The sequence below is a fragment of the Montipora foliosa genome, chromosome 2 (genome assembly GCF_036669935.1).
Source record: "Montipora foliosa isolate CH-2021 chromosome 2, ASM3666993v2, whole genome shotgun sequence".
NCBI lineage: Eukaryota > Metazoa > Cnidaria > Anthozoa > Scleractinia > Acroporidae > Montipora > Montipora foliosa.
In genome coordinates, this window is record NC_090870.1 from 59,640,557 (window position 1) to 59,655,556 (window position 15,000).

At 36.8% G+C, this 15,000-nt stretch overlaps 1 protein-coding gene across 2 annotated transcripts in view; it reads left to right on the plus strand.

Moving 5' to 3' along the window:
• Positions 1-15,000, plus strand: part of LOC137993733 (folylpolyglutamate synthase, mitochondrial-like) — a 20,799-nt gene that overhangs the window by 1,292 nt on the left and 4,507 nt on the right. Inside the window, exons 3-14 of one of the 2 annotated variants that reach the window (XM_068839722.1) lie at positions 2,622-2,675; positions 3,862-3,926; positions 4,427-4,544; positions 7,166-7,243; positions 7,629-7,690; positions 8,104-8,206; positions 10,666-10,743; positions 11,609-11,660; positions 13,295-13,384; positions 13,505-13,627; positions 14,074-14,171; positions 14,969-15,000. The exon at positions 14,969-15,000 is cut by the window's right edge and continues 21 nt beyond it. In XM_068839722.1, the coding sequence (XP_068695823.1) occupies positions 2,622-2,675; positions 3,862-3,926; positions 4,427-4,544; positions 7,166-7,243; positions 7,629-7,690; positions 8,104-8,206; positions 10,666-10,743; positions 11,609-11,660; positions 13,295-13,384; positions 13,505-13,627; positions 14,074-14,171; positions 14,969-15,000 (953 nt within the window). Of the gene's footprint in view, positions 1-2,621; positions 2,676-3,861; positions 3,927-4,426; positions 4,545-7,165; positions 7,244-7,628; positions 7,691-8,103; positions 8,207-10,665; positions 10,744-11,608; positions 11,661-13,294; positions 13,400-13,504; positions 13,628-14,073; positions 14,172-14,968 lie in introns of both variants that reach the window. The other variant, XM_068839721.1, reaches the window with a different exon arrangement.

A 15,000-nucleotide genomic window follows, 5' to 3' on the forward strand; every position in this document is an offset into this window, starting at 1 on the left:
TTCTCACCACATTATGACATCATCTGTGATCTATTACTGAACAGACGCACGGCAACATGGAATCTATTTGTTAAATTGACAATGAATGCTTGGAGTGCACGAAGTTCAAGAGCATTGCAATTGAGTTTTTTCAGATAAACACTGCATGTGGCTACTGTAACAGTTACAAAAGCTGAGTGAATTTGGAGGAAGAATGGATGCATTTATAGGGAAAATAAAGAAAAAACGAAATAATGAGTGAGAGGTACAATGTAGTAAGGTGTGCAGAGTCATGATGGAATCCGGCAGTAGGTGATACTGTTTGAAAATCAAGGTCAACCCAGAGAACTTTCCTTTCTTTGGATTTGTTATTTATTTTTTCACTCAAGAAGAGCACTGGTAATATTGCAGGCGATGTACAAAGAAAGAAAACAAATTACATTGTATAAGCACATCACTTGATAGCATCTAGTAGCTTCATTTGTGTGAGCGATGTTAATGATACCTTACCTCCCGATTTTCCCATGAAAATTTTTTGGCTTGGATGAAAATCACAACATTTTTCCCGGAAAATTATTTGAAGGTAATTTCTGGACCTTTCTGGTGTTACATGTAGTTGGTCTTGGTTTCAGTTAGCTAGCAAAATTAGATTATCAAATTTCAAACTTCAAGTTCTTTTACCATCTCAACAACTTTCAGTCTACAAAGAATTTTCATCTAAAATGAAGTTTACTTCTACCCGTCAGGAATTTATACTTTAAATTTCTGCAAAATTTTGGCATTAATTAAACATCTCGATCTCGACATGCCAAAAATAGGCATATCCCATCTATTGGCACATGTCAAAGTATAAAGTTGTTTATGAGACGAAAAAATTACCTCGCCAAAAAACCCACTCTAGTGTCGTCTTGCTTCAACTAGCTAGCAAAATAAGTTTGTTTATGCATCTCGGCCAGCCTGAGAAGTTTACCGGTACCTCTACCAGTGAGAATTTATATTTTCAATTTCAGCAAAACAAAACTTGTAAATGGTCAATTGATTATGATTTTTTGGCATAAGAGATCTCAACCTGACAAAAATATGCACGTCGCGTCGGCAAGTGTCAGAGAGCAAGTTGTCTTTTGTGACAACTGATGAGATTCTTACAAAATGTTTTGAAATTCGAAACATCTTACTGGAATATCAACATGAAAGCCCACTGGAGAAGTTTTATGGGCATTTTGACTCCAAAGGCTGTTTTTCCGCTCAAATCCTACGAGCTTCCCCAACAGGTTACCAATCAAATTATCATGCGTTTGTCGAAATCTTGCCGTAAATTCTCTAAAATTTCTCTTTTCATAAGGAAAATTAAGAAAGGAAAAAGCAACAAGTAGGCTGCAAACAGAGTAACTGTAAAATGGACATCAATTGTTAAAATTGAATAAAGACCTCACTCACTCACCAATGACATTGTGCATTACGGGCTAGCCTGTAAGCACAAAAATGAGTATGGTCCATCACAGAAACCTGGTATCTCTTGTACAGTGGCCAAAACTGGGCACAGCCATGTGCATCTTTCAAATTTATAGCAGAGCTTCCCAAAGGGAAGTAAGAAAATATGGTAACCCATCTGAGCGAGAATATTTGGTTTTGGTCACCGTATGACCGTACATACGTCCACCCCGCTATATATGCCAATGTGACCGTTATCACGTGATCATATCAAGTTGACTGCTGACCACAAACTGAGCTTTGATTGGATCGCAGGCTCAAGCCAGGTTAACTTAGCTAGGGGTCATCCACTAGATTATCCACTAGATTAGCCTTTGCTATTTGGATGATCCCAAAGTTCTCGCTCCCTATTTTGTTATTACACCTTACACTCTTATTACACTCTCTTTTGTTGCCTATGTAAATTTTACCTATAATATTTTATATGTTATGTGAAACTGAGCTGAGTTAAATAAATCATCTTGTCTTGTCTTGTCTAGCTTATTGTAAGAATAAATAACCTGCGATCTCCACTTTTAGGCTTCGCTAAATCTATACATTTTATAAGTACTAAATTTCTATGAACGGTCACCAGGGGTCATGGCTTGGTTGATACATGTAGTGTCACAGGGTACCATATTATAGACCTTATTCATAAATGGTGGTCAATTTATAATTCTTTTGTCCAAGAGCAAATTAGCCTACCAAGTCTCAATATCATACAGTGAATTGAAAAGAATTCTTGTTCTAAAATGAGGTTCGGTAAGCTAAATTTGCACATTAGTAAAAGAATAATAAAACAGGTGCCATTTATGAATAAGGTCCATGGAATTATAAATGACATCTAGAAGATTAAGATTATGCAAGATGAAAAGAAATTTCTGCCTCATTTCATGTAACATGGGCATGTTGATTTGAGAGCCATTAATAAGGTGCAGGTTGTCTGTAATTTCTCAAAGTATTAACCCTTTGACGTCCAAACCGGCCTAGACCGGCCAGACTCTGTCTAACGCCAGACGATTTTACCGGGTACTTGTCAATGGGGAACCCCTGGGAGTCAATGGGTTAAATACTTTTTTTTGGTTCTTCCAATGTCCCCTGGTGGTTTTATGAAAATCACCATGGGTTATTCAGAAAAAAACAATTATGGTAATATTTTTTCTTATTTTAAGATGGAGGATCTGGACAAACTGTCTGTTATTCACATCAGTGGCACAAAGGGAAAAGTGAGTGATAGATTGGGTTTGCAATACTGGATGGTCTTGAAGTATACAATTGGGGAAATAGTATTAATGGAACAGAAGAACTAAGTTGTCTGTGTAAAAAATATTCTCTGTTTGTGAATGTATTTTTACGCACAACTGGGAGCCCAGCCAAGCTGACCCCGCCATCCGCCATCGTCTCATACACATTGTTTCAGTCTAGTTTTGTAATTGTTTTTTTCTTACTGATGGCAAAAGATAGTTCTTGGAAAAGCTCTTGTGTCATCCAAAGGCTTCAACCAAGGATAACAGCCCTGGTCATCAGTCAAAATCTCTAAAAAAGGGTCATTTGGAGTGAGAACCATTCACCTAATTGCAGTGAATTGGCGAGAAATAGTTCTGCCCGTTCGCGTTCTCCCTCGCACTCTCAAATATCACTTTCCAACCCACCGGATTGGCCAAAAGAACTCCTTAACCAACAAAAAACAAATGTGAAAGAGCCCAGGAGACTTGAAGCTGAGGTTTCTAAATTGCCAAAGCGACAAAGAATTGGCAACCTCAGGTGACTGGCGGATCCTGAGTTTTGGTTGGTTGGAAACTTGCTACCCCCCACCCCCCCCTCCCAAAAAAAAGTGTCATGTGATTTATAGGAAGAGGAATGAATTGTGTGTTCTTATGCTCACAAAGACAAGATAACAATACAGAAGTACTTAGCGTAAAAACAACAACTACATAATGGTGAATGATGAATTCTTTCCACCAAACCTTCCAAAATTTTCTGTGCAAGATGAATCAATGGTGTTCTCTAATTTAGGTTGTCATGGGTGTCTCTTATTCCTGATGTTGGTGGGTGGGACCATGGCTGGGTTGCCACGGTATGCATGCCAACCTTAAGAGCAGCTGGATGGCAAATGTAATAAACCTGGAAATATCTAAAGTACCCCACCGTCACCTGGTGAAATATGATGTTGTTTTTCCTTGAAAGAGTGTAAGCATAGAGTTTACATCAGGAATTTACCTAGTCAGGCTTTTTACAGAGGTGGATCTATCAGGAGGGTGCAGGAGATGACCTGAGGCTTTCTAATAGAACTGGCATTCTGCAAATAAAAAGAAATGTCACCAGTCAGCTAAGCCATTCCTTAGTGGTTCACCCCCTCCCAAGAAAAATCCTGTTTCCGCCCCTGTTTTAAATCATCCTTTCTGATTAAAGGGCTCTACATGTGCTTTCTGTGAAAGCATATTACGCCACAAAGGCTTCAGGACTGGATTTTATAGGTGAGATATGGTTTGCACTTAAGTTTTGCTTTGACTTTTCAATTTACCGGTAGTGCATAATTACTAAATGTAGATGTGATTAATGGATAAAAGTGACTAAAGATTTGACATACATTCAAGTGATTTTACCTTGTCCCAGATAAGGGATGGGTCTATAATAGAAAACCTGATGAAACTGCTTGCTTGGCCTTCTGACTTGACTAACATGTTTAGAGACATACTGATATGTACTGATGCTAGGTGAACCTTGTAAAGTTCTCTTAGAACGCACCTGCAATTAATTTAAACTTATCTGGAATGTTGTCATACATCATGGAGTTCAAAAGTCAAATCATATTGGTTGGAGGGTTGATATTAACATCGCTCAGGCCAATTCCCTACATGTACTCTCTTAGTTGACCTTTGATGTCCTTGGTATATTGTCCCTGGAATAACAAATCTGGGAATAATTTGACGTCACATCTACTGACAAGACATACTTAAAATTTTGTACGTTTTAGCTCACCGCATTTAATGGAAGTCAGAGAAAGGATCAGAGTCAATGGCAAGCCACTGTCCAAAGACAAGTTTGCAAAGTATTTTTTTGACTGCTGGGATAACTTGTGTAATAATGGGCATGTAAGTGGAGACACTAAGTATATATGTATATGTAAAAGTGCATTTTTTCAGCATGTTCTTTTTAGTTCTGATGTGGGTTGTAACATGGGTCACAAATACAGAGTATTATTTATTTAATAACAAAAGCGTCAAGAAGTCTTCCAGTGCTGGAACACTAATTGGGGACACTGTACAAATGAGAAATGAAATCAGTTTAACTGAAATCAGATCAAAGATTGGCTGTTGTGGAGAGGGGAAAGCTGGTGAACCCAGGGAATTTTGTAGCTAAGAATAAATTCATCTGGTCTGAGGTTCTATTGAGGCAGTAAGTTTGTGCTCTGAGCATCAAAGGGACCGGGTAACAAGGTTGTTCCCAGCTGTGTCATGCACCATCCAGCATTTTTCTAGGTGGTAAATACGGGGAAAGAGAAGACACACACAACAGTACTTAAAACAACGCTTTTATTTCATTTCCAGTATTGATAAATTCTAGTGATAATTCGGTATACAAACAGATACTCAATTTTTCTTGTTAACACATCGAATGACTTTTAAACTTTGTAGAGAATAATTTACGATCTTCTCAGTCACTTCGAATGATGGCGAAAAATTTAGCCAGTGATCACCCCTTTCTCAAGTGACTATTATCACCGGCGGCCCGGCGCTTAGCAACATCCCTATGTACCTAGAGGAAAACTTCTTGGAGGAGAGTAGAGAACCAAAAAACTCAACCTACATATGACACCAAGTATGGGAATCGAACCCAGCCAGATTGGTGGGAAAAAATGCCATGTTAGCCCAAATCATGTGTATGGAAAATTATAAGCGATAGATTGTCCAAACAATAGCTAACAGTATTTTTGTTCATAACGGTTTTACATGTGCTTTATAAATTATTGTGGGCTAGCACGAATTATTAGCCCATTCTTGGGAGGTCAGTGATCACACCACTGTGCAAGCCCTGCTCCCTCCCCTCCCTAGATTCACAGATAACAAAAAAAAAAAGAAAGATGATTTCAGACTTTTTAACACTGACAATGATAGATGTACCGTCAAAACATGTTTGGTACAAGCTTGTACTGTTTCTAAGATTTACAGATATATATTATTAAAGGCTCTCCAAAACATTATAATTATATTAGTTTTTTTTTTGGATTGAGTACACACTCAAGGTGCTTAAATAATGTAGCTGTGGAGAAACTGCTTTAGCTAGTTTATTGCTAGTATTTTGTATTTCACTCAGGGTTTCCATTAAGGATAAAAAGGAAAATGTAACAGGAAAATCATCTTCAAGAGCAAAGATCTGTTGTGACTAAAATAGCATTAGAAAAATTTTGGCTGGAGATTTTCATCTTGTAGCCAGATAACTCTTCAATCCCTTTTAATGCCTAATGAAAGCCTTATCATCACTATAGTTAATTAAACCATGTGCACGTACCTGTCTCAGAACACTTGTTTATGAACTTTATAGGTTATTGATGAACCTGCCCTCTAAGAGTGACGGACACACTAATGTTTCAATGATTATAGTTCTTAGTGTTTTGCGTTTACTTGTTGACAGTACAGTAGGAACATGCTTCATATAATTATGGACGGACACCTTAGTATATAGGAAATCGCACAACCTCAAGTACAATTTGTGATTAATAGGTACGAGTGATTTTGAAAGTTCTCAAAATCAAGAGTACCTATTAATCGCGAATTGTACGAGGTCAGGTGATTTTATATTTATAGTATACTCAACAAAATTATGATCAACCAATCAGAACGTGGTAACGGTGAGATTTGTATGTATCTCCTCCGATCCGTTCGTGTTTACTTAAAGGGGCTAGGTCACGCAGTTTTAGGCAATTTCAGCACTCATCGAATGGTCACAGAATTAACTAAAATATCAAAATAACTGTTCAAAACTATAGAAGAACTCTAACAAAACACAGGGAAGCCAAAAAGGGACATGGATGGACAAAACTGGAGAGGATTGAAATGGATTAAAATTTTTGTAAAATTATTTGAAAAACCTCGGCCCACCTTTTTTCAAATTTATATCAGTCTATATAAAAATGTAATTTGCATAGCGGGAAAATCATTCTCAGTTGTTATGTGGCCGTGATTTTGCAAATGAAAGACTCTTGCTCTGCCAATTTGATGTTTAGAGCTCATAATTAACAAAATTAAACAAATTTACCTAAAATGGCGTGACCTAGCCCCTTTAAGAAACCTTTGAAACTCTTCAGTCCAACGTGGGAAATCTTCGAGAGACCTTGATTGAACCTTGGACACCTTCTAAATTCTTCAGGTCAACTTTAGAAATCTTCTGACGTCTTTGGGTAAACTTTGGAAATCTTCGGAAGTCTTCGGGTCAACTTCAGTCTGCAGGTGCTTTATGGTTGCCTTCCGAAGTCTGTTAATTTCGGAAAACTTCATGTCAACTTTGGAAAGAAAAGTAATTGGTACTCCTGGAGAGTACAATTTAGGATTAATAATTTGTACTCCTTTTGTCCAATCAATCTAGTAATTTTGTTAAGTGTACTACAGTGTATAATACACAGAAATAAGTATTTGAAGACAACTAGTTGACAACACAATATTAATGATTGCCATTGCCTTCTTTTTTATTTTATATTATATTCTTAAATTATTAGGAACATGGAAGAGGTAACATGCCAGCATATTTTAGGTTCTTGACACTGATGTCCTTTCACGTTTTCCTACAAGAAAAGGTTGGCATAATAAATTAAATAATTAAACACATTATGATTTTCTAAGCAAAAGATCATTGCAATTATTGAATCAATTTCATCAGTTTCATCAATTTCTCGATCCCTACGAAATACAGCACATATTAAATGTATAATCTGTATTCAATTATCATAATTAAGTAATCTGGTACAGTTTAATTTTTAACATTTGTTGGACAAAATCCTTTAAAAATTTTATTAGGTAACAGGATGTAAATGTGTTTATAGGTGAGGGTGGGTGACAGAGGAGGAAAAGTTAAGGAACTAAAATTACTATTACCAGTATCTCCTGCCCCTCACCACCACAAAGTGTAAGTTTTGTCAGAGTACTGGAAGGGACCACCTCAAGTGTTTTGGCTTTAAACAGGTTGATGTTGCTATTGTAGAAGTTGGAATAGGAGGTGCCTATGATTCCACTAATATCATTAGGTACGTGAAGTTTTATTCTGAGAGAACAGTAGTTAACACTGATACTAATCTAGTTGAGTCAATTATTAAGGCATTCCTCAAAATAATTTTCATTATACAAAAGGTACGTTAAAGTTAAACATTCAATGGCATCAAAGCTGCAAACTGTTTAAACTGCAATTCAGCACAGCTGTAATTAATGTAATTCTGTCTTCTCTGTTTCCAATAATAATTATTATTCCCTTGGCTGTCTGCTGTCATACGACTCTCCTGTTGTTGTGTTGATCTGTGGTTGCTATCCAAGAAAATAATACAATAATAGTGTTTGCCTTGAATCATCTAACTAAAAGTCCAAAAAAAATAATTGCATGTTTTATTTCTTGCTTTGTGTCTTCTTTTGTCCACCTTTCTTGTGGTTTTGTTGGATTTAACAGAAAACCAGTGTGTTGTGGAGTGACATCCCTTGGTATGGACCATCTCAGTACGCTTGGTGGAACGCTGGAGAGTATTGCTTGGCAGAAGGCTGGAATATTTAAGGTACATGTACCAGCTTTGGATGGGATTCAAGCCTATATTTGATACTTCATTAAAGACATCAGGGGCACCCGAGGAGAATATAGCTCAAAGCCACTTAGACATAGCATTGTTAAACATATTTTAGTATTTAAACGGTAGATACATTGTATAGGCATATTTTTATCCCCTAAAAATTGACATCACTTAATCTGCCAATTTTTGTAAGCTATCATATGCAATAATAATAATAATAATTGTAATTATTATTATTATTATAAATAAGAAAATAATCACTTTATTTGCATAATAAAAATATTTACAAAAATTAAAATATCTCCAAAAGGTAAGAACTATAAATTTATGAGCAATATAGATATTTCTCTATTTAAAACTGTTTTAAAACTTCCAAATAAATAAATAAATAAATAAATAAATAAAATAAAAATAGAAAAGTCATTTAATATTAGATCTGGCAACTTCAACGTCCACATCAATGTCTTTAACATTATTGGTTCTCCTCCTATTTGATCTGGAGCCTCTGAGGCAGAGTAGCGCTGACCTTAAAAAAGAGAAGGAAACTTTTCCTCTTATCCACGTCATTGTCTTTGCATAGTCTTTGCCTTTCTTTATGGATATCAGTTCTGCGAGTCGGCTATGATATCTTAAACATTCGCATCCCATACCTCCTGTTGTGGTGAATACTAGTGGCGTAAAGGACGCTTGTTCGACTTCCAGGACTCGTCGTTCATACATTCTTTTCTTCTCGTTTCATGAAGGCGATACACTTGTTCTGGCGTAAGATCTTTGTATGAGTCAGCGTTTGGAAGGCACGTCTTATTTCGAAAAAGGTCGACTTTTGGCTCTCCTAATAATAATAATAATAATAATAATAATAATAATAATAATAGACTTTATTTGAATAGGGTGACACGTGACAGTAAGCGAAAGGCTACTGATAAATGTGTGGCCCTATACAGGGCTCGAAATTAACAAAAAAATCCAGTTGCAATTTGCGACAAGATACGAAAATTCAGTTGCAATTTCGCAAATTTTAGTCGCAAAATCGCCACACTGCATTGTGTTGTCAGCAGTTTAGCAAAAAATATGAGCCTGCAATACTTGTGTATAAAGAAACCGCTGAAATTGGTGAATGATCGAAGGAATGGAGCTGTGCACGTAACATCACAGCTAAATTACTTTACAATTACGCTATCTTCAGAGAAAATTCACAGCGAGAAACAACATACAGTAATCTTGTCATTCATTTATTTATTTTAGTGAAAGTAGCAGCAAAGTGGCAACTGCTAACCCTTTTGTTTCGAAAGAGCGAAGGTGACGACAAGTCGCAAATTTGCGACTTCTCCAGATATTTTAGTCGCAAAGTGAAAAATTTAATCGGTGTATTGGTCGCAATTTCGAGCCCTGCCCTAGACCATATTCCTAAATGGCAGTCAAAAAATTATTCCTTTGTCCTTGTGCTAATCATCCTCACTAGCCTCACTTTGGAGCAAAGATTCTTTTGAATTTTGTTCATGCTAACAAGGCTAGTGAGGATGATTAGCATAAAGACAAAAGAATAATTACTTAGCCGTCATTTATGAATACGGTCTATAAAATGCAATAAGTGCTTAAGTTAGTGATGCTGTTATAATGTCCCTAAACTTATTTTCTTGTAGATCTATTTGTTATCATCATTTATAATAAATTGGAGTAATAAGTACTGTTTTATATATCTGCCAACCCCCAGAGTACAAAAATCTGCAGACTTCTAGAAATCTTTGCATTGCAAGAATGTCAGAATGTTATGTTTTAATACTCTCCGAAAATTACCCAAAGGCTGCCATTCCAAATGTTCCCGACATCCCTCGGTTAGAACAGCATTTACCTGCTATTGTTTCCATAGCCGTGTCAACTAACTGGTTGATTTCTCGCCAATTACGATACTCATTAAACATAATAAAATCAATTTGATTTCTCTGTTTTACATTTTCCGATCGAGAACAGCTCAATCCACCTCTTGTTTTATTTTCCTTTTTTGGACATTAAAATTTTGAAAAAGGCCACAGTAGGAATTTCCCAGGAGATTTGGTACTCTGACTAGGAGACCAGGAGTTTTGATGAAAAACTTGGAGACCCTGGGGAAAACTGGGAGAGTTCATTTTCAGTGAAGTAAAGTGTTTCAGATGGTATTTAACAGGGACATAGTTTTTCAGTGAGTGATTAACCCATTGACTCCTGGGCGTTCCCTGCTGACGCGTAAAATTGTCTGGCGTTAGACAGAGTAAAATGCTAAGTCTGGCCGGTTTAGGCTGGTTTGGATTTCAAAGGGTTAAAACAAGAGCCTGAAATTATGTGCTTTTAGTGCATGCACACTGCAATGTGTAGACTTAACTTTACAATTTACTATAATTCATTTGCTTTAAATTATACAAGAAATAAAAGTTTTCCTTTTTAATGGATGCTCTACTATTGGTTTGCAGCCTGGGGTTCCTGCATTTACAGTACCACAGCAAGAAAGTGCTCTAGCTGTTGTAGCAGACAGATCAAGGGAAATTCAGGTGTTTATTGTAATTGCTAATTTACTTCTTGCTGTATATATGTATTTTAGAGATTTTTATTCGGTATGATAATTTTCTGTATATTGTTATACCTTAAATCCCCTTTTCGATTGGAGGAGAATGTGTCGAGGGGGGGGGGGGGGGGCAATGTCACTTTTCTGAATTTTTGAAAAGTCTCATGTCAGGTACAAGTTTGCTTTGTCAATGTTTCACTTTGCTGTGACCATTGCTGTCGGAAATTTAACAAAAGGATGTACAAAAGGTAGTTTGTCATGATTTCACTTTAAGTGCTGTCACTACTTTTTAGGCCATGTCGCTTGTCGAAATTTACCCTGGCGGATTCTCTGTCATGGGTCAAAACTCACTAACTTCCCAGGGCGAACAAAATTCTCTAACTCCCTAGGGAAAGAACGACTTGGACTTTTGACTCACACCTGATCAGGTCGTGCACCTTTGAAACAGCAGCAAATTTCTTTCCCAGCCGCGTCAAGCAAATAATTTTTACACAGTCATGGCAGCTAAACGGTTTGAAACAAGAACTGAAGAAGAAATTGAGCAGCTTCTATGCAAGAAAAGCTCGAAATCTACTAACAAGGCCACCCACGATGCCATGAAACATTGAGAGACTTCTGCAAAGAGCAAAATTTGGACAAAAGCTTCCAAGAACTGAGCAAAACAGTTCTATTTTTAGTTGGGAGGCATAACAAAGCACTTAATGACTTGCTCCACAGGAAACATAGAGTTTTGTTTCCCCTCGACCCTCGCCTCAGGGAACATTGAGGGTCTTGGGGCTAGTCATAAAGTGCTTATTATTACCTGTGACACTGACATCTTGTGTAATGACATCCACAACTGTAATTTTTAGGCTCCACTACATGTTGTTCCATCTTTGGAAAGTTACCCAGGAAAACTACCAGGTAACCATAAAAAGATACCTTGTAAAAAGGAGTGTAACAATTTTTTTAGAATAATGAATTTTCATATTTTTGAACTGTAGAATAGAATGAAATTAAAGTTGAAAAGATCATCGCAGTTATATACATGTACAATTAGTTTAATAACTTAAGCTGTTGCAAAGGAAGTACATGTATGGCAAAAAGACCAAGCTTGAACAGGATTTAAACCTACGGCTGTGCAATTGTGCTGCACTTGCTCTACCATAACAACTGATGTATCAAGCAATAATTGATTTAAGTTCCCAATATGCTTGATAGCTCGGGTGGGTACATTTTGCTGACCTCCTAGTCCATGGACTACCCTAAAAATACCATTTCAAGTGAGTACTGTTGCGCTATATGTAAGCAGCTTCTCAGATAGTGCTTACTTAAGCGTAAACAACTTATTTTAAATGGTGTTGATCAACAGCATTTAAGTCCAAGCACCCATTTTAAAAAGATGAGCTTTCCGTGATTGTTGTGATGGCCGATTACTTCACATAACTGAAGTGAAACTGGTGCAATTCCTAGATTTAGTTGCAACTTATTTTAAATGGCGTTGATCAACAGCATTTAAGTCTAAGCACCCATTTTAAAAAGGTGAGCTTTCCGTGATTGTTGTGATGGCCGATTACTTCACGTAACTGAAGTGAAACTGGTGCAATTCCTAGATTTAGTTGCATGTGTCCATGCAGGCGAAAATAAACATGGTATGTGCAATGTAAGTTTATCTGTTTCATCAGTTCAGTTTTTTCTATAGTACTCATTTGAAATCATATTTTTAAGAGTTAGTCCATCTTAGGGTAGTCCATGGACTAGGGGGTCAGCGAAATGTACCTACAGTGTACTCTGATAGCTCAGTTGATCAAGCAAGTGCATTGTCTTTCATGGTCTGAATCCCATTCAAGCTTGCTAAATTTGAATTACAGTAACTGATTAATTAGTTAAGTTGTTTTTCGAATTTGCTGGCTATTCTAATCCATGTAGCTATTACTCTAAGATCCTGTGAAATGGAGCACCAACAGGGGAAAGGTTTAAAGGGTCAGCTCTTAATATTAAGACAAGTATTTAACCTGTTGACACCTCAAATGCCCTAGGACACCCCCAATTGACAAGTAAAATTGTCTGGTGTTAGACAGAGTAAAATCTGTTAAGTGATAAAGTCTCACTCCCAGGAGTCAATGGGTTAATTTAAAAGCTGATAAAACTGAAGTACGTGTATGTACAGTACAGTAACATTTCAAAGCCAACAATGAGAAGTAAACTTGATTCCAAGGCCACCAGTTGTCAAAATTTATCTTCAGTTACTGTAATAGTTCAGTGTCTGTAATTATTATTTTACAACTTAATATTTTTTTCCTTGTGGTTTTTTTAAGTTAAAGTACTTTTACTGCTATGGGAAAAGTCTGCCTAAGGTTTTCTATGACTGCTTACCACCATGCTGAATGATTAACCATGCTTGCCTGAATTTCAAGGAAAGCAGCCATGTAGCAATTCCCATGATAGTGTGTATCATGTTTCAGAGACTAAGTTAGACTGGCTATCGTACCGGCTATAAAAACCTTGGAAATGATGGATATGAGATTTTTGCCTTCTGTTGGCTTTATAATTTCTAGACCTTGGCCTTGAGGGAGATCATCAACACTTGAATGCTTCACTTGCACTTCAGCTGTGCACAACCTGGCTACACAGATCACAGCAAAAAGGTGGCAAATCAACGGGTATTTTTTATGTGCATTCATCGATTTGTTTGACATGTATTCATTTAATCAAGTTAGTCAAACAGCAATTGACCTCATTGTGAGTCATATTTGTTTCAATCATAGAGTCAGTGAGTATGATGGAAGCACCAAAAAAAGAGCCCAGTTCAGAAGAACCCCAAGAGAAAAAACCAAAACATTATGTTCCTGTGGCTGAAGCATTTGACATTCATTGCCAAATAAGAGATGGTGAGTATTTTGAAGTGAGACTGTGTTTAGTGAGTTGCGAGCTACTGTTTTGTCTGATTATGACCTTTAAATCATCCAAAAACCTTTATTTTTTACACACATCTGGCATGGGTTAGTTTACTCCATATTTTCAGGGCCATTGATTAAATGTAAGTAATTGAAATGACGAAAGTATAGACTTTTTCCTTAAAATCAATTAAAATCTTGGTCAAAATTATAACTGTTACAACTCTTCATTTTGTAATAATATGATGCTGTTACAATCTGTTGGAGTGATCCAATACCCCCTGCTCTTCATGGATTTGTTTTTAAGGAGAAAAAGACTGCCTTAGCGAGTTAACATTTCGAAAAGGTCTCCTTCTGATCGGATTTGCCAGAATTGTAGTTGTGTCTTACATAGAGTGAAGTGTGCCATATTTAGTGCCCTTTTTATTATCTTTGATAAGGTTTAAGAAATACAAGATGGTGTGGACGAAATCAGGTCATATTGAGACCAAGGGTGACTTTTTATCTGGATGGTGCACACACACCAAAGAGCATGGAGGTAAATTTAAAAACAGTTGATGAATTTAGGACAAGGTGCAGTAAGTTGAGTGTCCCCCAGCTTCCTCATGAAATTCAAACTATATTTGACATCCAACCAGTTTGCTCTCTGGGAAGAGAACTCCTCTTGGGTGCAGGAGATTGTCAGTTCAAACCGTAGCTGGTCCAACACTTATAGACTTTAAGTAATCAAGGAAAATCTTCCACTTTGTTTATGATGTCTTCATATGCTTAGACCATGGTTTCCGTCTCATTAAACTTCAAACTATATTGACTATAGGATGTTAAAAAACCACTCACTCTACTTCTGTGGTAGCAGGCTACTTGCAGTGTTAGGGAGCATGCTTCTCAGACCCAAGGTCATTAAGAAATGCTGGGTTTGCTTAGATAGGTTTTGGGTTTTGCTTGTTTTCTCTTCGCATCAAAACTCAACATTTGATTTGTCTCAATTTGCTTTTTTGACCAATTGTGCTTGGGTTTATAACCTTTAGATTCAAAGAGCTTGATTACTATCATTGCTACTTTGGACAGAGATTAGGGGACCCCCCAGTGTCACATGTGGTTGGCTTACTCCTTTTAATACATGTACCCTTTGTGGCAATTGTAAGTGGGCAAAAGAACCTCTTCATCAAAGTTAATAATGGGTCTGTGATAGAGTCACTCTTGCTTTTAAGCCAAAATTTTCAATCTAGATGGAACTGAGTTATCAGAATATGATGGCTTTGTAATAAGAGTTTCCTCTTAATTTGATGAAAATATTTGTCCTTTCTAAATTAAGTTCCTGATTCTTTTTTCTAGGCCTGTGCACAGTGGTTTAAAAAGAGAGCAGA